This window comes from Octopus bimaculoides, chromosome 11, assembly GCF_046866305.1.
Source record: "Octopus bimaculoides isolate indiv1 chromosome 11, ASM4686630v1, whole genome shotgun sequence".
NCBI classification, from domain to species: domain Eukaryota; kingdom Metazoa; phylum Mollusca; class Cephalopoda; order Octopoda; family Octopodidae; genus Octopus; species Octopus bimaculoides.
In genome coordinates this window covers 18,328,280-18,356,021 of record NC_142938.1, presented here as the reverse complement: position 1 = coordinate 18,356,021, position 27,742 = coordinate 18,328,280, and the positions used below count along the sequence as shown (strand labels likewise).

Here is a 27,742-nt window from a genome sequence, read left to right as displayed (position 1 = left end):
CCCAAATTGTGATGGTCCTTGGATGTGCTTCCAGTGAGGTTGACATCATGCTTCCCGGACATCTTTGAACAGAGTCTCAGGTTCAATTCAGATGGCTATGTTTAACTGCTGGAGACTGGCATCAAGCCCTGGCTGGAGATGGTTGCTGCTTGAAAGCCATATGTGTGGCAGCAGGATTCAGCTCTTTGCCATACAACTGGAAAGGGTCAGAAGAACAGCAATGTAATTATCTATACTTATATATAATATTTTCCAATATAGGCACAAGGCCTGAAATTTTAGGGTAGAGCTAGTCAATTACATTGACCCCAGTACTCCACTGGTACTTAATTTTATCAACCCCCAAAAGGATGAAAAGCAATGCTGACCTTGGCAGTATTTCAGCTCAGAACATAAAGTCAGGTGAAATGCTCTAAGCATTTTGTCCAGCATTGCTAATGAGTTTGCAAATTCACCACCTTTATAACTGTTTCTAATTTTGGCACAAGGCTAGAAATTTTGAGGGGAGAGGGCAAGTTGATTACATCAACCCCAGTACTGGGCTGGCTGGCACTTTATTCTAAGGATGAAAGACAAAATCAACCTTGGCAGAATTTGAACTCAGAACATGAAGGTTTGGAAGAAATGCTGTTAAGCATTTTGTTTGGCATGCTAATGATTCCACCAGCTTGCTGTTCTTTTATATCTGAATATAATAAAAATATGAGTGATTATAATGTGTTATGGTTAGTGCAATAATGTCTATGAATGATACACTTTGACGATTTCTGTGATGTCTTTTCGACATATTGGACATCCATCCTGCTTGTTGAGAAGCATGCTTGAACAAACATAACAGGTGACCATGTGATGACAAGGACAGAGCAAACAGTCCCGAGTGTTGGCCATACAGATGGCACAGTCTTGTTCACTGCTAATGTATGGGATACCTGTGGGAGAAAACAAATTTCAGAGAGCCTTAAATTTCATGTAATAACAACACTGAGAATATGTTGTATGTGTATGTGTAAATGGAAGTGGAGAGACAAGTTACTGAAGAGATTGCAAGAGTGCAATGAAATAATTTAACAAAAAACTATATAAATTAATAAAGGACTGAACCAGTGCGTGTGTTTATTACCGGCATAATGCCTCTCCCAAGGTTTAATTGTAACACTGAGAATGCTTCATCATTTGTACATTAATGTTATAGAGTCAATACACACACACACAGTTATGTGTGAGTGTCTGTCACAACAGCTGCTGTATAATTTTCATCTGCTACTCATATATTTCATCATAAAGTATTCTATCTAATACTCTAATGGAATTTTAACTTGGAACACAAAGGGTTGGGACAAACAGCAAAAGACATCTAATATAAGATACTTTCAGTTCTATCAATCTACCACTCTGGATTGTGACATTTTATCAACCTTGAAAGGCTAAAACTGAACTCAGCAAGATTTGAACTCAGAGCGCCAAGCATCATAAAGCATTCTATCTAATGCTCTAATGACTCTGCCAATTCGCTACACTTCTGATACATTCAGTGTTTCATCATAACATTATTGCACATATTTGCTCATTGAGGCAATTGTCAGGGAATTGAGTATTCAGCAAAGCATTGGCAAAGCCAATTATCAACAATCAAGAACAGGTCAGGTTGTCAAATATGGAGCACAACAGGAATATTGCTGTTGTTTTCTGGACTACTGTGGTGTAAGGGAAAACACCCTATCCAGACTTCATTTGCAATCATCAATAGCCAGGTACTATGCAGGGTTTATTGCGTCAATATTTGTAGGCTCTGGGTTTTCAGATGTATGGAAGGTCTTCAAGTGCACAGCAGCTATATAATAGATCCCATCTTTAGTTAAGTGATATGGCTGTCAGTTTTAATACTGAGAGCAATTCAACATAAATGTAGCCAAGAATATAGCCAGGGACATAATTTCTATCTTTGGAGGACAATGCATGTCATTTACACACACATTATATACATATGTATGTATATATGTATGTATACATATATATATATATATATATATATATATATATATATATATATATATATATATATATATATATATATATATATATATATATATATATATATATATATATATATATACATGTGTACATATGAACATATATATGTGTGTGTATGCGTGTGTTTATATATATACATACACACATGCATACATACATAATTATACACATACACACAATTATATACATAGGTATACAGTAATATATGTGCATATATATATATATATATATATATATATATACTTGCATACAAACGGTTATACATATATACACACTCACACACAAAACACACACACACACACACACACACACACACACATTCACATGAGAAGAACCCAGTTAAATATTAAATGCAGCATACTCAGATTAATAACTTAATAATGAGGTGGGGTCAACTGCTGGAAGGGATTAGAAACTGTCAAAAGCTTTGCAGCAGTAACGATATAAGGATTAATATTATATCAGAGCTACAGCAAATTTCTACGTGTGTGTGTGGGGTGAGAGAGAGAGAGAGAGAGAGAGAGAGAGAGAAAGAGAGTAAAGTCTCATGAAATATAGAGAGCTGTAATACTTCAATTAAGCTTGATTCTCCTTGCAATTAGAGGACAAAACTTCCACTAGGGAGGTTGAAAAACTAACCAACAAACAAAAGAAAAAAAAACTGGCACTCTGTCAGTTACAATGACAAGGGCTCCGACTGATCCAATCAATGAAACAGTCTACCCATGAAATTAACATGCAAATGGCTGAGCACTCCACAGACACACATACGCTTAATGTGATTCTGAAGGAGATTCAGCATGACACAGTATGTGGCAAGGCTGGCCCTTTCAAATACAGGTGCTACTCATTTTTGCCAGCTGAGTGGACTGAAGCAATGTGAAATAAAGTGTCTTGCTCAAGGACACAATGCGTCGCCAGGAATTGAACTCTCGACTTTGCAATCGTAAGCTGAATACACTAACCACTAAGCTATGTGCCTTCAGGTTTCCAGATTAACTGCCACCCAGGTCATCCTTATATCCTTATATGTTTGATGAAATATATACCAGGAAAACACTGTGGTTGAGTCAATATTATTATTATTCTTTAAAACTAATGCCTCAACATGGCCACACAAAAATGACTGAAAGAAGTAAAAAAAAAAAGCAACAAAATAAATAGGTGCAGGAGTGGCTGTGTGGTAAGTAGCTTGCTTACCAACCACATGGTTCCGGGTTCATTCCCACTGCGTGGCACCTTGGGCAAGTGTCTTCTACTATAGACTCGGGCCGACCAAAGCCTTGTGACTGGATTTGATAGACGGAAACTGAAAGAAGCCCATTGTATATATGTATAAGATGCAGATAAGATAGAGATTTTTATTTATTTACGGCCTCAAACATCTCAATACCTTGCGCTTTAGTTTTGTCCCTTATTATTTATCTTGTTTCTCTCCATGAAATTCAATTGAATTCAGTTGTTGTCTTAAATTCATGCTTATTCATTTTCTAAGCTTCCTAAATTCATGCTACGTTATATTCTAATCACCCAGAATTCATTGCTCTTTTAAAAAATTACGATTTATGCATTGTTGTCTCTCAAATATTTAAAATCTACAATTAAGAGCCCTCTCTACTCGCTGGCGGTACCTACCCACCACTACCCATCTTCCTTTATTCAAAAATTCTTATCGCTCCTTAAAATTATGGCTTTTAAGTGTTGATTTCTCAGCCCAAGAATTACAGCGTGATGTGCTGCTTGACTGGTCCCCCCTCTCTCTCTCTCTCTCTCTCTCTCTCTCTTTATATATATATATGATGATGATGATGATGATCTTTTCTCCCGCCATGCCTCTGTCTACCCCTCCATCCTCTCTCTCCCCTTCGTAGTTTTTCCTTTAAGGTCTTCAGGTTCTGGCTATATATAAATGAGAAACCCATTCTAAATTATCTCGCTGACGTACTACGACGAAATACCCAAGATGCAGATAAGATAGAGATTTTTATTTATTTACGGCCTCAAACATCTCAATACCTTGCGCTTTAGTTTTGTCCCTTATTATTTATCTTGTTTCTCTCCATGAAATTCAATTGAATTCAGTTGTTGTCTTAAATTCATGCTTATTCATTTTCTAAGCTTCCTAAATTCATGCTACGTTATATTCTAATCACCCAGAATTCATTGCTCTTTTAAAAAATTACGATTTATGCATTGTTGTCTCTCAAATATTTAAAATCTACAATTAAGAGCCCTCTCTACTCGCTGGCGGTAACCCGCCCTCCCACCCCCTCCACCGGAAGTTCATTCGTCTGTTATCCCACCCCCTCCACCGGAAGTTCATTCCTCTGTCATCCCACCCCCTCCACCGGAAGTTCATTCCTCTGTCATCCCACCCCCTCCACCGGAAGTTCATTCCTCTGTCATCCCACCCCCTCCACCGGAAGTTCATTCCTCTGTCATCCCACCCCCTCCACCGGAAGTTCATTCCTCTGCCATCCCACCCCCTCCACCGGAAGTTCATCCCTTTGTCATCCTGTCAACCTCGGCTGTCTCCCGGAACCCATCTAGTGGCCTTGGCCATCCTCTCCCCTACCTTTGGGTAGCGCATTAAGGTTGAGAAATGTTTGCAGGTTGTAGGTAATGTTTTGCTTATGAATTCTTCCAATTGCAAGTTTTCTTTTCAGGTACACGACACTGCTTTTCCCCTTCCCAGGCTACAGGCCCACACCCCCAACACCCATACTGTTAGGATTGGCACTCTCAACGTCGGCACGCTGAAAGGTAGATCTGGTGAAATTGTTGAGATGCTTGAACGGAGATGCGTAGATATGTGCTGCATCCAGGAAGTAAGATGGAGAGGAGGTTCTGCAAGGTTCCTCACAGGCAAAGAACACAGGTACAAGATTTTCTGGGCAGGGAACACTGACGGGGTCGGGGGCGTAGGAATACTTCTAGCGGAGAAATGGGTGGATAAGGTAATCGAGGTCGTTAGAGTAAGTGACAGAGTACTTAAGATCAGACTAGTGCTTCATCATAGATTAGCTACTGTCATCTCAGCCTATGCACCTCAACCTGGGCTACCAGATGGTCTGAAAGACCAATTCTATGACACCCTCTTGCAAACTACCTCGTCGACGAGTGACAGGGACCTTCTCTTTGTGGCTGGAGACTTCAACGGTCATGTCGGACGTCGTGCTGGGGGCTTCCATGGCATACATGGAGGCTATGGCTTCGGTTCCCGCAACGAGGAGGGAACCAGACTGCTGGAGTTCTGTGATGCAACCAATCTTATGGTCTGCAATACCAACTTCAGGAAACCTGCCAGTCACCTAGTCACCTACCGCTCCGGCAGACACTCTAGCCAAATCGACTACATCCTCGCCAGAAATAGGGAAAGAGGGCGGCTTATAAATGCCAAAACCTACCCTGGCGAAGAATGTACCCCACAACATAGATTAGTAGTTAGCGACTTTGGGATCAAGGCAAAATGGGTGCCCAGAATTAGACAGGCTTGGAGAAGAAGGGTGTGGAAGCTTAAAGACCCTGCAAACGGACAGAGACTTAGAGACAAGTTACTTGAAGCATTTAACGAAATAGAAGGGGATATAGCATCATACAACGTGGAAGACAATTGGAGATTTCTGCGGGACAACCTGTTGAAAGCCACCGACCAGATTTGTGGGTGGTGTAAGGTCCCCTCCCAACCCAGAGTAACGTGGTGGTGGAACAAGGAGGTAGACAGGGCTATTAGACAAAAGAAACAAGCTTGGAAGGACTGGAAGAACGGTGGTAGCAGGGAATTGTACCAATGTGCCAGAAGGGAGGCTAGGCGACAGGTTTATTTAGCCAGAGGGGAAGCAGATAAGGAAAGATTTGCCAATGTTCTGCGCCGTGAGGACCAAAGACTCGAGGTATTTCGGGTTGCAAGACAGTGTAGGAGAGAGAATAGTGATGTTGTAGGAGAGAAATGTGTTCGCATGGATGATGGTACGCTTGCATTAAATGAGGATGCAAAGAAAGAGGTCTGGAGATGCCACTACGATAGATTGCTTAATAAAGAGAATGAATGGGAGAAAGAGAGCCTGCCTTATGTCGACCCAATAGAGGGACCAGCTATCCGAGTTGATAGTACCAGGGTAGATAAAGCAATTAAGAGTATGAAGACCGGGAAAGCCCCCGGCCCATCAGGAATCACTGCAGAGATGCTCAAAATATCTGGCAGTGTTGGCTATAGCCTAGTCACCCGTATTACGAACCAGGTGATACACGAAGGAGTCATACCCTATGACTGGTGTAGCAGCATCATAGTCAACTGCTACAAAGGTAAAGGGGACGCTTTAGATACAAATAATTACAGAGGCATCAAGCTGTTAGATCAGGTTATGAAAGTTACAGAGAGGGTCATAGCCCAACTAATTAGGGAGCGAATCAATTTAGATGAGATGCAGTTTGGGTTCGTGCCAGGTAAAAGCACTACTGATGCCTTATTTCTAGTGAGACAGTTGCAAGAGAAATACCTAGCCAAGGATAAACCTCTGTACCTGGCTTTCGTTGACATGGAGAAAGCCTTTGACAGGGTCCCCCGATCCCTTATCTGGTGGTCAATGAGGAAACTTGGGATAGAAGAATGGCTAGTGAGAGCTGTGCGAGCCATGTACAGAGATGCGGCCAGTAAGGTGAGGGTTGGAAATGAGTACAGCAATGAATTCCGGGTAGAGGTAGGGGTCCACCAAGGTTCCGTCCTCAGCCCCCTATTATTTACCATAGTCCTCCAGGCAATCACAGAGGAGTTCAAGACAGGTTGCCCCTGGGAGCTCCTCTATGCTGATGACCTTGCCCTAATTGCGGAGTCACTATCAGAACTAGAGGAGAAGTTTCAGGTGTGGAAGCAAGGTCTAGAATTGAAGGGCCTTAGAGTCAACCTAGCTAAAACCAAAATCCTAATAAGTAGGAAGGTAGATAAAACACAAACCCCTTCAGGTAGATGGCCCTGCTCAGTATGTAGAAAAGGAGTAGGTAGTAACTCTATAAGATGTACCCGGTGCAAGCTATGGACACATAAGAGGTGCAGCAACATCAAAGGCAGGTTAACTAGCAAGTTAGTTTTTGTTTGTGGCAGATGTTCAGGTGCAATAAAGACTGCAAACAAACAGGAAACAACTTCTATCTCATTCCAGGGTGAAAAACTAGAGGTAGTCGATAGCTTCCGCTATCTGGGCGACCAAGTTAGTAGTGGGGGTGGGTGCGCTGAAAGTGTAGCTGCTAGAATAAGAATAGCCTGGGCAAAGTTTAGAGAGCTCTTACCCCTGCTGGCGACAAAGGGACTCTCACTCAGAGTAAAAGGCAGACTGTATGACGCATGCGTACGAACAACCATGCTACATGGCAGTGAAACATGGGCTGTAACTGCTGAGGACATACGTAAGCTCGCAAGGAATGAAGCCAGTATGCTCCGTTGGATGTGTAATGTCAATGTGAATACCCGTCAGAGTGTAAGTATCTTGAGAGAAAAGCTGAACATTAGAAGCATCAGTTGTGGCGTGCAAGAGAGACGATTGCGCTGGTATGGACATGTGGTGAGAATGGAGGAGGATAGCTGCGTGAAAAAGTGCCACACCCTAACAGTTGAGGGAACCCGTGGAAGAGGTAGGCCCAGGAAGACCTGGGCTGAGGTGGTGAGGCAAGACCTTCGTACATTGGGCCTCACCGAGGCGATGACTACGGACCGAGACCTTTGGAAATGGGCTGTGCGTGAGAAGACCCGGCAAGCCAAGTAAGATCGTTGCCAGTGCCCCATGACTGGTTCTTGTGCGGGTGGCACATGAGATGCACCATTTTGAGCGTGGCCGTTGCCAGTACCGCCTGACTGGCTCCTGTAGGATTTTCGAGCGAGATCGTTGCCAGTGCCCCTGGACTGGCTTGTGCGGGTGGCACATAAAAGACACCATTTCGAGCGTGGCCGTTTTCGTGCGGGTGACACGTAAAAGCACCCACTACACTCTCTGAGTGGTTGGCGTTAGGAAGGGCATCCAGCTGTAGAAACTCTGCCAAATCAGACTGGAGCCTGGTGTTGCCATCCGGTTTCACCAGTCCTCAGTCAAATCGTCCAACCCATGCTAGCATGGAAAGCGGACGTTAAACGATGATGATGATGATGATGATGATGTATGTGTGTGTCTGTGTTTGTCCCCCCAACATCGCTTGACAACCGATGCTTGTGTGTTTACGTCCCCGTAACTTAGCGGTTCGGCAAAAGAGACCGATAGAATAAGTACTAGTCTTACGAAGAATAAGTACTAGTCTTACGAAGAATAAGTACTAGTCTTACGAAGAATAAGTCCTGGGGTCGATTTGATCGACTAAAGGTGGTGCTCCAGCATGGCCACAGTCAAATGACTGAAACAAGTAAAAGAGTAAAAGAGTAGATATATAAATAGAATCCCTTCTTCAGTGCCTTACCTTCAGCTTCATCTTGTGAAGGAGCTTCATTACCGTCATGGGAAAGTTTTGGAACTGTTTTCTTAAATAAGTGTGTCATTCCGAATGAATTTTTGATCTGTTCTAGACGAACTGTGAAGAAAGCAATAATAATAATAATAATAATAATAATAATAATAATAATAATAATCCTTTCTACTATAGGCACAAGGCTGGAAATTTGGGGGGAGCGGGCCGAAATTAGATCATCCCCAATACGCAACTGGTACTTTATTTATCGACCCCCAAAAGGATGAAAGACAAAGTCAACCTCGGTGGAATTTGAACTCAAAATGTAACAGACGAAATACCGCTAAGCATTTCACCTGGCGTGCTAATGATTCTGCCAGCTCACCGCCTTAATAATAAGAAATGCCGCTAAGCAGTTTTGTCAGACATGCTAACAATTCTGCTATGATACCAGTTTTTATTTTATGCACAAGACCAGTAGTTTTGAGAGAAGGATGTTAGTCAATTAGACTGACCCCTGCCACTACTAGACTAGTATTTTAATTTATTGACCCTGAACGGATAAAAGGCAAGATTGACCTCAGTAACATTTGAACTCAGAACGTAAAGCTGAAAAATAATAACAAGGATAATGGCAATGAAGATGATGATGATGACAATTTCTAACATATTAACATCATCATCATCATCATCATCATCATCATCATCATCATCATCATCATCATCATCATCATCATCATCATCATCATCATCATCATTTAAAATCCATTTTCCACATATTAACATCATCATCATCATCATCATCATTTAAAATCCATTTTCCATGCTGGCATGGTTTGGATGGCTTAACAGGAACTGGTATGGCCAGAGGTCACACCAGGTTCCATAGTCTGTTTTGGCTTGGTCTCTACAGCTGGATGCCCTTCTGAACACCAACCACTCCACAGAATGTAATAGGTGCTTTTTCATGTGGCACCACTTATACCCACACCAATGCGTTTTATGTGGTACCCTGGTTTTAGGATTTCAATTCTATTGTGGTAGGCATGTCTTTTCAAGTACAGCAATGCACCACATACCTCGGTCTTGTCATGTACTTCATAAGGTTCAGCATTTTAAGACTTCTTTGACCTTAGTAGTCTATCAGTACATATTTAATCACCCTGCCACCCAAGTTGAGGAAACACAATCACAGAACCAGTTGATTTTGAACTTAATGAACTCAAATGTAAGAAATATGTAAATCTAAATGCCATAAAAGGCATTACATCTAAAACATTAACACATCAGGCAATCAGCCAATAGTTTTGAATGTTGAAATAATAAATTACGTTGTTTTCTCATATCTTTTTCCTCTTCCTTAAGAATCAATGGTTCAGTGCCAGATCTGAAGAATAATGTCTTCCCCATTTTCTCCAAGAACTTTCTTCCTGTCAAATACAAAGAAAACATAACTTGTTATAAGCATTATATACGTTTTATATATGTATATATATATATATGTGTGTGTGTATGTATGCATATATGAGTGTATATGTGTGTGTGCATATATATATATATATATATATATATATATATGGGTGCATATATATGTATATATATGGGTGTATTTATATGTGTATATATATATATATATATATATATATATGGGAGAATTTACAAAAAAAACAACAGACAAACACAGGTAGTGTAAACAACAAATGGATGTATTAGTATAACGCTAGGGAATAGAGAAAGTCTTTGACGTTTCAAGCCTACACTCTTCAACTGAAAGGAACATAGAAAGAAATAAGGAGAGAAACAAGGAGAAGAAAAAAAATAAATGTAGTGGTCAGCGATCTATCATGGCAATAGAAAAATATGAGTGTGTGTGTGTGTGTATAATGTGGCTCGTGTGTTCTCGTCTACGTTTGTTTGCAATGTCCTGTACCCAGATATGCACCTATACATACAGGTGGATGTCGGTATGCACATACCTGTACGTATATATGCATATACTCATTTACTTTTGTTTTTACATGATTGAACGCAGCGTCTCACAAAAATTGTAAGTAGTTCGTAAACTTATCCTCCGACGCTACTCTATCTCTTTCTCTTTCCTTTCTCCCCCCCCCTCGTTCTTCCTCTGTACTACTACGTATCTCGCCTTACCCCTCTTGTTCTTCCTCTGTACTACTACGTATCTCGCCTTACCCCTCTTGTTCTTCCTCTGTTACTACTACGTATCTCTTTTTTCCCCCTCGTATTTCCTCTTTTTCTTTTTTCCTCTCGTTGCTCACCATTCTTCTACTTCCTCCCTCTCTTTCTCCCTCTACCACTCTCTCTCTTCCCTTTACACCGGCATGGTCACATGCTTCCGGTCAATAATCCTTTCCTTCCTTGGCTTTCGCCAAGTAACACACGCCACCACTTTGTCTCTCTCGGTTCCGTGCCTCATCGCGTTCATACACACATAATTTTTCTCGTCTGGCCGTAAAGCCTTCTGTTTGTTTTCCTGTCTTGTTTTTTGTCCGCCACTACATTCCTCCATGGCTAGATTTAATTTGCGTATACAGATTTAATCTGCGATCCATGGGACGAGCCGTTTTAACGTTGCGTCCTGCCCGAAGCTCGTCGAAACGCCGGTGTTAAAACGTGGGTAGCTGATGAAGTAGAATGTTCTCTATGTGGCTCGTGTGTTCTCGTCTACGTTTGTTTGCAATGTCCTGTACCCAGATATGCACCTATACATACAGGTGGATGTCGGTATGCACATACCTGTACGTATATATGCATATACTCATTTACTTTTGTTTATATATATATATACATATATACACATATTGTGTGTGAGTGTGTGTCATCATTATCATCATCATTGATTTAATGCTCAATTTTCTATGCTTACATGGGACAGGCAGAGTTTGTTCAGGCAGATATTCTACAACCAGATGCCCTTCCAGTTACCAACCCTCAACTGTTTCCAAGTAAGGTAATATTTTCCTACAGCCACTACAGCCAGGTGCTTTGAGAGGAGGTGCCTAATCGATACTATTGATCCCAATACTTGACTGTTGCTTATTTTATCAACTCCAGATGACCAAAACGGTTACATTGAAAATTATGAATGAACCTCATCTGCATGACAGTGATGTTTTGTTTACAACCATCACATGATGTCAAGACAAAAGGTAGATGGCCACAAACACGTACACATATACATGTATATCACACGACCATGTGACCAACCTGACTATAAGATGCTGTTACACATCCCTGTTCACAATGCGCTTTGTATCATTTTAGCCTTCGAATGATGCCACTCTGCAGGCTAGGCAAGTAGGCCAACATTCCCCACAGATTGCAAGGGAGGCTGGAGCAGTGTGAAATGAAGTGTCTTGCTCAAGAACAGAATGCACCACCTGGTCAAACCCATGAGCTAACAATCATGAGTACAGCAGCTTAACCACTGAGCCACATGCCTTATATTCTTTTATTCTTTTATTTGTTTCAGTCATTTTACTGTGGCCATGCTGGAGCACCGCCTTTAGTCGAACAAATCAACCCCAGGACTTATTCTTTGTGAGCCTGGTACTTATTCTATCCGTCTGTTTTGCTGAACAGCTAAGTTACGGGGGCATAAACACACCAGCATTGGTTGTCAAGCAATGGTGGGGTGACAAACACAGACACATAAACATATACATACATACATATATATATATATATATATATATAGGGTGTCCACAAAGTCTGGGTATACGGGGATTAACATATACTTTAAGAAATTATTATTTTTCATATTTAATTGTTTATGTTATGATTTTATTTACTCCATGTACCCAGACTTTGTGGACACCCTGTATACATATGAAGAGCTTCTTTCAGTTTCCATCTACCAAATCCACTCACAAGACTTTGGTTGGCTCGAGGCTATTGTAGAAGACACTTCCCCAATGTGCCATGCAATGGACATGCCTTTTATCTTGCTGGTACTTGATAACCTCACTAGGGCTGATGCCACAATAAATCACATGCAGTACACTCTGTAAAGCAATTGGTGAATGAGTAGAGACAACACAAAGTTAAGAAGACCCTTTAGTTCAGCCTTGTCTTCGGGACATGACAGCCTCTTCAATGTTGATACTAGGATAAAATAAATCTTAGTTCACTTAGTAAAATTGTTAGTGATAGGAGGGGCGTCCAATTGTAGCAGCCATAGAACCATGCCAAAATAAAAGGTATGAGCAAGATGTGGTCACTGACACATATAGGAGGGTAGTATTTCCAAACGGCACAATGGCCCAGTGGTTAGGGCAGCAGACTTGTGGTCGGAGGATCACGGTTTCAATTCCCAGACCGGGTGTTATGTGTGTTCATTGAGTGAAAACACCTAAAGCTCCACGAGGCTCTGGCAGGGGGTGGTAGTGACCCCCTGTTGTACTCTTTCACCCCAACTTTCTCTCACTCTTTCTTCCTGTTTCTTGAGTAAAGCTGTAATGGACTGGGGAGGGGGGGGAGACACATATGCCATAGAAACTGGGAAACCAGGCCCATGAGCCTGGCTAGGCTTTAAAAGGGTACAAAGAAAGAAGAAGTATTTCCAAACAAGAACTGACTTGCACTTGATGGCCCATCCAACCCATGCCAACATGGAAAGTAAATTTGTGAAATGATAAGGAGGAGGGAGAGAAGAGGGATGAAGAGGAAAAGCAGGAGGGAGAGAGGCGAGAGTGGAAGCAGAGATGAGGTGGAGTGGGGGTAAGGTGGACGAGGGGGTAAGGTGGACAAGGAGGAGGAAAAGAGGGGAGGGGAAGGGGAGGGGAGGGGAAGGGGAGGGGAAGGGGAGGGGAAGGGGAGGGGAAGGGGAGGGGAAGGGGAGGGGAAGGGGAGGGGAAGGGGAGGGGAAGGGGAGGGGAAGGGGAGGGGAAGGGGAGGGGAAGGGGAGGGGAAGGGGAGGGGAGGGGAGGGGAGGGGAAGGGGAGGAGGTCATAATGATGATGATGATGATGACTGACGAGGGAATATGGTTTTATCCACACATATATAGTCACAAATTCACACAGATTATAATTTTTTTTTTCTATTTTTCAAATAAGTGTTTATTGCTACATTGTCAACACGTCACCAACAGGTTAAGTGACAAGCATAGAAATGAAATACCTTGTCCATTCTTGAAGCAAACAATTGACTGCTATTGAAAATAGAAAGAACTATGTTAGAAACGTGACTGAAACTTGTTGTGGCCTTACCTTTTTCAATAGTTTCAGGTGAAGTCTGCTGGCTCAGAGTGATCTCAACTTCAGGTATATAATAGACAGGGTATAGAAACCTTAAACCAATCATTTGCTGTGAAAGAAAGTAAAAGAAACATGTGAAAACATAAACAAAAAGTTGATATTTACTGAACATATTAATCTGGTCAACATTCCATTGCAATGTATGTCTTCCAACTAACATCAGTTATGTATATAAGTTGTTCTTTTGGATGAGTTTAATTTTAAATCAGATTAAATGATTATCTTCATTTATACGTATATAAGATTCTGATTTTAATTATTTTTAATTGATGAAATTAAGATTTTTTTTTTTTAATTCCACATTGTCAGATTTGAAAGAGTATTAACGTAAATGTGTGTGTATATATATATATATATATATACACACACACACACACACACACACACACACACACACACACACACACACACACACACACATATATATATATATATATATATATATATATATATATGCACAGATGTCTGTGTGTGTGTGTGTGTGTGTATAAATACACAAGTAAGCAAATACATCCACCCTCACACATATACAATTACAGACATATGTGTATGTGTGTGTGTGTGTGTGTACATGCATATATATGTGTATGTATATATATGTGTGAATAAAAATTAAAATTAAAATTAAAATTTAAAAATATATAAAGAAAAGGGTTTTGTATGATCGTGTATAGAGGAATATATTATTTAAAAGAGTTCCAGCTCTGTCTGCTTTTTATGTTTTATTTATATTCTTGTAAAATTAATGTGGGATATAGAATATGGAATATATAATATAATATAAATAGTAAAATGAAATGAAGTATTGAATGTCTTATTGAATATATGAAATATTGAGTATTAACGCACACATACATTCACAGATATATAAGTAGATAGATAAATAGATATGTAATATTCCCTTCACCCAATGCTCCTGAGGCAAATAAAAGAAGTCATTATTGTTGTTGATGTTGTTATTTTCCTTATGAGCATTGTTACTGCCATCCCCCACCACCATCACCACCACCACCACCACCATCATCATCATCATCATCACCATTAGGCACAAGGTCAGAGTTAGTTCTTGACTAGTGCTTTATTTTATCAACTCAGGAGGGATGAAGGGCAAAGTTGACCCCAACAGGATTTGAACTTAAGGAGCCAGAACAAAATACCTCATGGTATTTGTAACAGCCCTTTGTCATCACATTTCAGTTTCTGTTGGGGTCATCTTTTCCGCTCACTCTTTTGAGGTCAGCAAACCAAAATACCAGTCAATTAGTTGATTACAATGTAATTGACTAACCCCTATCCCCTAAAATTGCTGGCCTTGTGCCAAAATTTGAAAGAAGGCAGTGAACTGGCAGAATCATTAGCACATCAGAGAAAATACTTAGTAGCATTTTCCTTGGCTCTCTGTGTTATAAGAGTTCAAATCCTGCTGAGGTCAACTTCACCTTTCATTTTTTTCAAGGTCAATAAAATATAGTACCAGTCAATTACAGGAGTCAATGCAGTCAACTTGTCTCCACCCGTCAAATTTTTGGCCTTGTGTCAAACATCATTTCACAGAAGATTGGACATGAATGACACCACTTGTATGGGGAAGTTCATTTAGTGATCATCATCACCACCACCACCCCTACCACCACCACTACCACCACCACCACCATTTAATATCCATTTCTTATGTTGGCATGGGTTGGATGGTTTGACAGGAACTGGTAAGTCAGAGGATTGTGCCAAGCTCCACTGTTTGCTTTGGCATGGCTTCTTTGGTTAGATGCCCTTCCCAGTGTTAACCATTTTACAGAGTGTGCCGGGTGCTTTTTACAAGGCACCGGCACCAGCAAGGTCATTAAGTAATTCACAAGACAAGATCCCTCAACTGAGTGGGGAACAGTTTGGAAACAGGTGGTTTTGTGCCACATGATGGCACATTAAGCTATGACAGAGTGACAGAAACAGGTACCTGGTGGTAAAGGCTCCTCCCTGTTGGAAAAGAGACAAGACAGGAGAGAGAAATGAGAAAAGCAGAGAGAGAAAGATGAGAAGGAGAGAAGATGGTGGGAAAATGTGTTGGGGCATACCTTCAAGTTATTGGAAGGTGAATAAGACTATTAATCATATCTAAAGATGTCTGCAAGAATCTTTGATGAAGTCTAGTAGTAATTTATCTCAGGTATTTTGGATATACTGCAGCCATCTTACCTCTTTGTTTGAAGATTTCTTGGCAATATCTGAGATATGAAACTTGAGTGAATTTGTTGCAATCACTGCATCATTCTTGCACATTTGTGAAGCACCTAAGTTATAAGAAATATATGGAGTAAAAATTAAAACAACAACAACAATAATAATAAAGAGAAAGAGGGAAGAGAGAGAGAGAGAGAAAGAGAGGGGGAGGGAAAAGAAAGCGGAAAAGGTTGATAAATATGGAGACCTGAAAATTTAGATTGTTAAGATGTGGCAGCCACAAGAGTCAAACATAAAGGTTGACCCTGTTGTCATCAGAGCATTGGGTTCAATACTACCCAACCTGAAGAAACATCTGGAAACTTTAGAAATACTCAACAATCTTGGTGTATTTCAAAAATCAGCTTTACTTGGAATTGCATGCATATTGCATCTGTCTGAGATCCTTGTTGTGACTTAACAGACAATACAAACCCCCGGTTGACACAATATCTTCAATCAACAACCTCGCAATATTGGATACTGCGCGATGTCTTCAATAATAATAATAATAATAATAATAATAATAATAATTTCAAATTTTGGCACAAGTCCAGCAATTTCAGGAGAGGGGCTAAGTTGGTTAAATCGACCCCAGTGTTCAGCTGACACTTATTTTATCACCCCTGAAAGGATGAAAGATAAAGTTGACCCCAATGAAATTTGAACTCAGTATGTAAAGGTGGAAGAAAAACCACAAAACATTTTGACAGGTATGCTAACAACTCAGCCAATTTGCCATTTTAAACAGCTTCAAATTTTGGCACAAAGCCAGCAGTTTTTCATGGGAGAGAATAATTAATATCCCTGATGCTATTGCTCAACTGGTACTTATTTCAATGACCCCAAAAGGATGAAAGGAAAAGTTCATCTTGGTAGGATTTGAGCCAAAAACATAAAAAAGAAGAAAAATCACTGCTAAGCATTTTGTCCAATAGATTAATGATTCTGCCAGTCCACTATACTATTTACTCTTTTACTCTCTTTTACACCCACCCCTTAAGTTTCAGAAGTTATTTTTTAAATCAAAATCAATGGCTAACCTAGGCCAGGGGTTGACTGGTCTAGTACTTACTTTGGAATAAGTTTTGTTTCATCTCAAGATCATCAACAATAGCTTCAAATATAAAATCTGCATCTTTGACTGTTTCTTGGAGGCCACTAAGATAATATATTGTTCCCTGAAAGAATAAATCATCATCACTTTGATATGAAGAGTCAGCAGAACTTTTAGATTAATGCACACTTTAAACTTTTCTAAGATTTGCTACGTCTGTAATAGAATTTGGATTTAGCACTCCCTGTTGCCAAAACTATAAAGATTAAGAATTTAGATACTAAACTTCCAAGTATTGATGTCTATATTTTACTACTACTACTACTACTACTACTCACCACCACCATCACCACTACCATCATCATTATCATCATCATCATCATCATCATCATTTAACATCCACTTTCCCTTGCTTCATATGCTTTATGGAAATTGCTGAAGTAGATTTTCTACAGCTGGATGCCCTTCTTGTCACCACCCTTCACCAATTTCTAAACAAAGTAATATTTCTCTAGGACAGCGCATGGTTTTCCCTGAAGACTGGATGCAATCAACATTCTTTTTTACTCTAGGCACAAGTACCACAACTGGTACTTAATTTATCAACCCCAAAAGGATGAAAGGCAAAGTCGACCCCAGTGGAATTTGAACTCAGAATGTAACGGCAGCTGAAATACCGCTAAGCATTTTGCCCAGCATGCTAACGTTTCTGCCAGCTCACCAATACAGTCAACATTGCTTGTATAATGATGCTCATTTACAATCACCAAATAATATTTAGACAAAGATACACACACACACATACACATGTATGGTGAGCTTCTTTCAGTATGAACGAGATGACCAGCTGGTCTGGTCTTGTGGAAAACATGACACCCTCTCTAGTGCTGGTGCCACAATAAAATGCATTCAGTACACCCTATAAAGCTCTGTAAAGTGGTTGGTATTAGGAAGGACATCAAGCTGTTAAATGCCAAACTGAAATAAGACATATAAGTGCAACTGGTTCACCAAACACACTTACAATGGATATAACTCCAGAAAAGAATTATTTCAGACTGTATCAATCAATCCAACCGATACTAACATGAAAAGCAGACATAAAACAATGATGAAGATGATGTAAGTCCCTCTGATATTTTTTTGCGCAGTTATATTGTCAGTCTGTCCTGTCTGAGAGGACTCGCAAAGGCCATGGCCACAATCTGGCCATTCTTCTCTGAATTAACTTATTAAACAAAAAGACAGAAAGAAACAAAAACAACCTTTTTGTAAAGAAGGTAAAAGCCAAACCCATTAATGAACAATTAACAGTATTAATTACCAGGAAATTCTTTTGTAGCAGCAGTCCTTCTTGTCGAAGCATGTTTTTATCTTCTTCAATGACGGAGTAGGCTTTATTGAGTGTTTCCGTATTGTTGTCATACATCTTAACTCTGTGACCATGGTATGCCAGAGCACCTGAAAGAAGACAGATGCTACACTACAAGTCTGGATGTTGTAAGAGGCAATTAGAAGGGTCGGTGACTGGAAGGGCCTCTGGCTTTACAACAGCACTACCAAGAAAAACTGCCCCGGCCCATGCTAGAATGGAATAACAGATGTATAACAATGGTGGAAACATCGATGATGATAATGACATTGATGATGATGATGATGAAGGTGGTTGTAGTGGTGGTGGTGGTGGCAGCGGTGGCGATGAGGGCAATGGTGGTGGTGGCAATGGTAATGATGATGATCACGACAATGACAATGATGATGGTGGTGGTGATGGCAGTGGCAGTAGCAGTGGTGATGGTGGTGGCAGCGATGATGATGATGAGGATGATGATGAGGATGATGATGAGGATGATGATGACAATGATGATGGTGGTGGAAGTGGTTGTAGTGATGATGATGATGATCAACACTGATGCCAATGATGATGATGAGGATATTGATGATGATGATGATGATGATGACGATGATGACGAGGAGTAAACAAGTTAGACTTGTTTTTCTTTAAAAAATCTACATTGACAGAGAGAACATACCTATAACCTCTGACTGAAAATCAAATATCAAAAAGCAATATATGAGAAATGAACTGAGTAAGTGCTATTGCTATAGTGGTTATTGTTGTTTAATTGTTTAACCCTAGGTCAGTCCTAACTAAGCAAACTAATGAATCAAAGAAAGCCCAGTCAAGATTATCTTGTCTTTTCATTTTAAAATTATGTACCTATGTGATGTGGCCGATGCCAGTACCACTTGACTGGCCCCTGGGCTGGTGGCACGTAAAAAGCACCATTCAAGTGTGGTCATTGCTAGTAGTGCCTGACTGGCTCCCATGCCGGTGGCACATAAAAACCACCATCTGAGCATGGTCATTGTCAGTTCCGCCTGACTGGCTCCCATATTGGTGACATGTAAAAAGCACCATTCAAGTGTGGTCGTTGCTAGTAGTGCCTGACTGGCTCCCGTGCCGGTGGCACATAAAAACCACCATCTGAGCATGGTCATTGCCAGTTCCGCCTGACTGGCTCCCATATTGGTGACATGTAAAAAGCACCATTCAAGTGTGGTCATTGCCAGTAGTGTCTGACTGGCTCCTGTGCTGGTAGCACATAAAAAGCACCATTCGAGCATGGTCACTGCCAGTTCTGCCTGACTGGTTCCCATATTGGTGGCATGTAAAAAGCATGTAAAAAGCACCATTTAAAATTATGTACCTATGTGATGTGACCAATGCCAGTACCACTTTACTGGCCCTTGTGCTGGTGGTATGTAAAAAGCACCCAGCATGGAAGGCGGACGGTAAACTATGATGATGATGAATTGCATTCTATATTCATAAACGTCATGTTTCAGTAACAATGTGATTTCGTATGAAATTTACAACTACCAATGTGTGACATGAAAAAGATAAAACTCCACAGTATTTCCCAGTGTTAAGAGGTCATGACGTCAGGGTTTGTTTTGGTTCTTCAGATGTCCGTGGCCAACAATACATCACAGGAGATTGAACCGACAGTTCAAAAACATGGGAGGTTAGTCAAATAAAGTAATGAATCCAGAACATTCTCCCAAGGCCATGCAATTAACAAAAGGGAAAAAGAGATTCGAATTTTATCACACAAGTGAACTAAAGAACTAAAAAAAAATTGTTGAATAGGTGCCTATTTTGAAAGATCTGCTCAGTGCTGGTAGTCGCTTCCCTGTCTCCTCTATTAGCTATGCTACTGCTACCAATTTTGTTTTTTTATTTATGTGCCCTTTTAAAGCTTTGCCAGGCTCATGGGCCCTGGTTTCCTGGTTTCTGTGGTGTATGTGTCCCCCCCCCCAGCTGGACGGGACGCCAGTCCATCGCAGCTTTACTCAAAAAACAGGAAGAAAGAGTGAGAGAAAGTTGGGGCAAAAGAGTACAACAGGGGTCACCACCACCACCCCCTGCCGGAGCCTCATGGAGCTTTAGGTGTTTTCGCTCAATAAACACACACAATGCCCAGTCTGGGAATCGAAACCGCGATCCTCCGACCACGAGTCCGCTGCCCTAACCACTGGGCCATTGCACCTCCACACTGCTACCAATGCTTATCCAGAAAAAAGACTACCAGTTTTGGCCAATATAGTTGGACAATATAGCTACAGAGACACTATAGCTACGAAGACAGTATAACTACATAGACTTTATGGCTTCATAGATACCATAGTTACACAAACACTATAGCAATCGTTGTTGTTGGCACTTCATCGGTTACAACGACGAGGGTTCCACTTGATCTGATCAACAGAACAGCCTGCTTGTGAAATTAACGTGCAAGTGGCTGAGCACTCCACAGACACATGTAGCCTTAACGTAGTTCTCGGGGAGATTCAGTGTAACACAGAGTGTGACAAGGCTGGCCCTTTGAATTACAGGTACAACAGAAACAGGAAGAAAGAGTGAGAGAAAGTTGTGGTGAAAGAGTACAGCAGGGTTCGCCACCAAACCCTGCCGGAGCCTCGTGGAACTTTGGATGTTTTCGCTCAATAAACACTCACAACGCCCGGTCTGGGAATCAAAACCGCGACCCTACGACCGCGAGTCCGCTGCCCTAACCACCGGGCTATTACGCCTCCACACTATAGCAATACACACTGTTTTTCAGACCAGTGTAACCACACACACACTCACTTATACATACAAATACTATACATACACAAACATTATAGTTACTCAATTACTATAGCTACACAGACATCATGACTGCAAAGACAGTATGGCTACATGGACACTCTAGATTTTTTTTCTTTTAAATGACTATTATATCCATGGAAGAGAAGGGGAACAGAGAAGAGGATTTGTCGTAGAGAAGGGGTCAATCACCTTCACTGCTGCCACCACCACCACCACCAACAACAACATCACCATGGCCACCAGCACCATGATGAGCCACCACAATCCGACAGGGGCTCTATTCTGGCGCCCAGGCCAGAACAGAGGAAAAAGTCGTGTAATAAGAAGACAGACTGAGCAAGTGAGTGTGAGTATTTGGGACTCACCTGAAACCCTCCCTGACCCTCACACTCACCTTCGCTCCACAACCTATTCCCCTGCCCCATTACAAAACCCCCACCAACCTTAAACCACCCCTTTCCCATTCCTTTCACAGCCTACAGTCACTTACAGCAACAACAACAACAAAAACCAAAAAAAGAAAACACCAGCTAATGACACCAATATCAAGGGAAAGGTATTTCATTCTTGCAGCTTGCATTGTATGGTAGCAACAGTCGGTGGTCGGCGGGGCTGCCGTTCTTACACGCCTGCTATGACTAATGCACCAAAAAGCACTGTAACTGTCATGTCATCACACCGCTCACTGCCAACCACAACTTACCACCACCTCATTTATGCTTTTATTATTTTATTTTAGAAGTATATTTTTAGTGGGACGGGAGGTAGGGGGAAGCGGTTGTTTGTTTTACTGGTTTTGGCCACTGAACTGTGGTCATACTGGGGCACTACTTTTCCATGGTTTTAGATGATCAAATACAGGTAGGTAGATAGACAGATAGACAGATAGATAGATAGATAGATAGATAGATAGATAGATAGATATAGACAGAGGGATAGATAGATAGAAAGAAAGAAAGAAGATAGATAGATAGATAGATAGATAGATAGATAGATAGATAGATAGATAGATAGATAGATACATAGACATCTAGCCAGCTAGTTAACTAGACAGACAGACAGACAGACAGACAGACAGACAGACAGACAGACAGACAGACAGACAGACAGACAGACAGACAGACAGATAGATAATTAAGTAAGGTATTTATTTTAGCAATTTCTAGTTGTTGCATCAATAAAATATGAAACTAAGGGACACAACATGACAACACTGTTTTTCAGACCAGTGTAACCACACACACACTCACTTATACATACATACATACATACATACAAATATACATACATGCATATAAATATAGTGCATTCCTACATTCACTCATATATATGTATATGCATACACACATACATGCAAACATTCATATGCACACACATAAGTACATGCATATATATACATACATACATACATACATACATACACATACATTCAGATACATACATACATACACACACACACTCACACACATAGACACACACTCACACACATACATACATACACACTCACTCACATGCATACATACACACACACAAATACACACACAAATACACACACACACACACACACACACACACAAAATAGGTTTTCGCACAGGCTCTATCCACCAAATTATATTCACAAGGTACCAACAAGTTCAAGATAACAGTAGAAGACATTTGCCTGAAACACCGCTCAAAGTTACCAAACTCGGATCTATATAGCTGTGAAGCAACCATCTTACTTACTACACAGCCACTCCATTTTTTATGTTTTTTGCCTTTGGTCGTCAGTAAGTGCTATTTCTTATTTACTTCTATCTAAAAATCAAAGAAAATGACTATTATTCCCTCCAAACTTTGCTTTTGTGACCTGGACATCAATATTTAGAAACTGATCTATTTTCCATTACATTTCAGACTGATTCAACACTGAGGTGCTAAAGCAGAAATATCGTTATAGCAAATATTCTGATCAATACAACAGACATGCTAGCCAGTTGCTTGATATTAACCACTTGAGGGATTCTTTGGGGGGGGGGGGGTTGAACAAATATAACAAAAGCAAAGTTTGAAGGAAATATTAGCCATTTTTTCATACTTTTTAAGGGTAAGCAAATAGGAAAAAATATTTGCTACTCAAGGACAAAAATTGTGTTACACAGTGTTTATCATTATGATCATCATCATCATTATAATCTTTATTGTGATCGCAATCATAATGAGTATTTTGTTCATGATGATGTTGATGATGATGATGATGATGATGATGAATAAAGCGAAGATGAAACTTGAGACTTAGGTGTGACATAAACATATTAGTTTCCTACAATTGTTCCTATTCAACTCAGGTGTGGTAAGTAAATAATTTAATTACTGAAGACAAAATAGTTAACATGCCATAGCTTTTCGTCAAGTTATGTCCTATAAACACATTTTTTTTTTTTATAAACATCTTTCACATCATCGTGTTTATTTTTCATAACAAGATTATGCATAAACCCCCATTGTTTGTTATTTCTCCTTGTAGTGTCACCTCATTTGCCACATTTGTGGGGCAAATTGGCAGAATTGTCAGAGCAATGTCCTTTATGTTCTGAGTTCAAATACTACCAAGGCCAAATCTGCTTTACAGCCCACTGAGGTCAATTAAATAAAGTATCAGTCAAGTATTCAAGTTGATGGCATCAACTAATCCCCTTCCCCAAAACTGTTGGCCTTTTTTCTAAATTAGAAACAATTATCATTATTATGTTATGTAGTAAGGTGACCTTAGGCAAGTGTCTTCCACTATAGCCTTGGGCCGACTAAAGCCTTGTGAGTGGTTTTGGTAGACGGAAACTGAAAGCCCATTGTATATATGTATATATATATATATATATATATATATATATATATATATGCATGTGTGTATATATGTTTGTGTGTCTGAGAGTGTAGTGGGTGGTTCTTATGTGCCACCAGCACAAGGGCCAGTCAGGCAGTACTGGCATCAGCCACGCTTAGATAGTGCTTTTTATGTGCCACTGGCACAGGTGCCAATCAGGCGGTATTGTCATTAGCCACGACAACTTCACTTGCCTGAACAGGTCTTCGCAAGCACAGTTTATTGCGCAATGATTGAAGGGTACTCTTAGATAAGCTGGTTATGCTGCACTGGCTTAGGCCACAGTTACAGTCTCACTTGGCTTGCCAGGTCTTCTCAAGCACAACATATCTCGAAAGATTTTGGTCATTTGTCATCGCCTTGATGAGGCCCAGCATTCAAAGGCCGTGCTTCAGCACCTCATCCCAGGTCTTCCTGGGTCTGCATCTTCCACAGGTTCCCTCTACTGCTAGGGTCTGACACTTTTTCACACAGCTGTCCTCATCCATACACAACACGTGACCATACCAGCACAGTCATCTCTCCTGCACACCACATCTGATGCTTCCTAACCCAACTTTTCTCTCGGGGTGCTTACACTCTGTCGTGTATGCACACTGACTTTACACATCCAGTGGAGTATACAAGCTTCATTCCTTGCAAGCTAACACACGTCCTCAGCAGTCATAGCCCATGTTTCACTGCCATGTAGCATGGCTGTTTGTACACATGTGTCATGCAGTCTACCTTTTACTCCGAGCGAGAGGCCCTTTGTCACCAGTAAAGTTTATTTGCCAATAGAATGTGGCAATCCTACACAGGATGATGTTACTGTTGCTTAGCCCCAGGAAAACATCTTTTCCAGCTGGCTATCAACACACAGTTTCATAGTTTGTGTCCATATAGCATGATCAAGGGAGTTTATCACTTCCAGCTCTAGCCTTCATGATACTCACAGACCTAGGTTTCTGGGTTGTTTCGCGTTTTTGGTGTGAGATAACCACAGGTTAGTGATGGGGGCTTATTCGACTGGCTCATTTTTAAAGTGACACACAGTCGCTGATCTTGTACATGTATATATATATATATATATATATATATATATATATATATATATATATATATATATATATATATATATATATATGTATGTATGTGTGTATGTGTTTGTGTGTCTGTGTTTGTCCCCTAACATCACTTGACAACCGATGCTGGTGTGTTTATGTCCCTGTAACTTAGCAGTTCAGCAAAAGAGTATGATAGAATAAGTACTAGGCTTACAAAGAATAAGTCTTGGGGTCGATTTGCTTGACTAAAGGCAGTGCTCCAGCATGGCCACGGTCAAAAGACTGAAACAAGTAAAAGAGTAAAATAGAGTAACTGAGTGGGTTGGAACAACATGAAATGAAGGGTCTTGCTCAACAACACAACACCACCTGGTCCAGGAATTGAAACCACAATCTTACAGTTGTGAGTGCAACATCCTAACATAAGGCCTTGTGTCTTAAAAAATACCTAACATAAAACAATGATATAAAATAGCAGCCAAATATCCCTCAAATCACAATTCCACCATCATCATGTAGTACTGCATTAGATAATGCAGTACTACACATCCACAAAATGATGGAACGGTCTCGGTTGGAATTCCTTTAAGCATAGGTCTTCTCAGTCAGAGTTAACCTAGGGTTAAATAACAACAACCCTAGATGCACACACACACACACACACATGCATGCACACTCAAAGACATTTATGGGAATTGATTCTGATACAGCTTCAGCATGTTTGTCTTCAAAGTGCTAATTAGAGACAGTGGTTTCTGCAAAATGCTTTCTCACCCTGAAAGGTCAACTATTGTTGTTCTTGTTTTGTTTTGTTATTGAGGGTGGAGGAGGGGTTAATTTGTATGTATTTATTTTTCTTTTAAATAACAATTTAAATAACACACCTTGATATGAAAGCAACATGATGTTGACAACACAACACAATAAACATGGTTATGACAACCAGCCTTCACCATTGTAACTATCTACTGTTCAAAAAGTAATGTGCATGCATGACAGGCACACACACACACACACACACACAATTATATGTATATAAGCACAGGCATAGCTGTGTGGTTAAGAAATTCACTTCCTAAACTATGTGGTTTATTGTTCAGTCCCAGAACATGGCACGTTGGGAGGTGTCTTGTGACCAAAGCTTTGTGAGTGGATTTGGTAAACAGAAACTGAAAGAATCTCATTGCATATATAGATATGTATATATATATATATATATATATATATATATATATATATATATAGATATATATAGATATATATATATATATATATATATATATATATACATACATACATACATACATACATACATACATACATACATACATATACACACACACACACACACATTTCCTAAGTCATGTCGACTCAAAAGAGCCAGTTTCCCGGTTTCCATGGCATATATGTTCCCCACCTGAATGGGGTGACACTCTGTCGCAGGATTATTCATTTTTGCCGGCTGAGTGAATCGAAGCAATGCCAAATGAAGTGTTTTGTTCAAGAACACAACACGTTGCCCAGTCCAGGAATCAAACCCACAATCTTATGACAATGAGTCCAACACCTAAACCTAGTGTTTCTCAACCTTTTTACCCTTACATAACCCTTAGAATAAATTACATGTCTCAAGGAACCCCTGCATAAAAAAATTATATACCATATCTTTCTCATATTTTTTCATCGTAGTTCACATGGTAAATATCAAAAATATATATATATTACAGATATATAAGAGGAATGACCACTAGGTGGACTCCTAATATGCTAAGAAAAATTGTTCTCAATTGAGAACAATTTTTTTTAGTGGTCAGACCATATGGGGTCTACATTTAGCATATTAGGAGTCCATCTAGTGGTCATTCCTCTTATATGTATATAATATAATTTTCTGAATCTTCAGATTTTTTTCAATATGCTCGGCCACTGGTTTAAATTGATATTAATCTAATTAATATCAATTTTTTACCCTTATCATTTAAATTTATATATATATATATATATATATACATATATATATATATCGGAGTGGTTGGCGTTAGGAAGGGCATCCAGCCGTAGAAACTCTGCCAAATCAGATTGGAGCCTGGTGTAGCCATCTGGTTCACCAGTCCTCAGTCAAATCGTCCAACCCATTAAACGATGATGATGATATATATATATATATATATATATATATATATATATATATATATGTATATATATATATGTATATATATATGTATATATATATGTATATATATATGTATATATATATGTATATATATATATATATATATATGTATATATATATATATATATATATATATATATATATATATATATATATATATATATATATATATATATATATATATATATATATGTATATATATATATATATATATATGTATATATATATATATATATATATATATATATATGTATATATATATATATATATATATATATATATATATATACACACATATATATAGAGTGTCCATATATTACAGACATCACTCAATATATCCCCAATGGTTGTTATATTTTTTTGATAACATAATAGGTTAGATAGGATGATTACAATAATACAATAACCAATAATATGTTGTGTATATATAGTAATATTACGATCATGAAATTAGCATTAGCTTAGCTCACTCTTTTTCGTGGAACCCC

General features: G+C 39.7%; 1 protein-coding gene across 3 annotated transcripts in view; it reads right to left on the bottom strand.

Moving 5' to 3' along the window:
* LOC106881385 (uncharacterized) overlaps nt 1–27,742 on the bottom strand; it is a 46,338-nt gene that overhangs the window by 4,898 nt on the left and 13,698 nt on the right. For 2 of the 3 annotated variants that reach the window (XM_014931757.3, XM_014931758.3), the window contains exons 2-8: nt 18,338–18,474; nt 17,032–17,137; nt 15,933–16,027; nt 13,692–13,788; nt 9,792–9,890; nt 8,473–8,583; nt 1–929 (exon numbers count right to left, since the gene is read on the bottom strand). The exon at nt 1–929 is cut by the window's left edge and continues 3,349 nt beyond it. In XM_014931757.3, coding sequence (XP_014787243.1) covers nt 742–929; nt 8,473–8,583; nt 9,792–9,890; nt 13,692–13,788; nt 15,933–16,027; nt 17,032–17,137; nt 18,338–18,474 — 833 coding nt within the window. In that variant the 3' untranslated portion in view covers nt 1–741. The remainder of the gene's footprint in view (nt 930–8,472; nt 8,584–9,791; nt 9,891–13,691; nt 13,789–15,932; nt 16,028–17,031; nt 17,138–18,337; nt 18,475–27,742) is intronic. The other variant, XM_089359602.1, reaches the window with a different exon arrangement.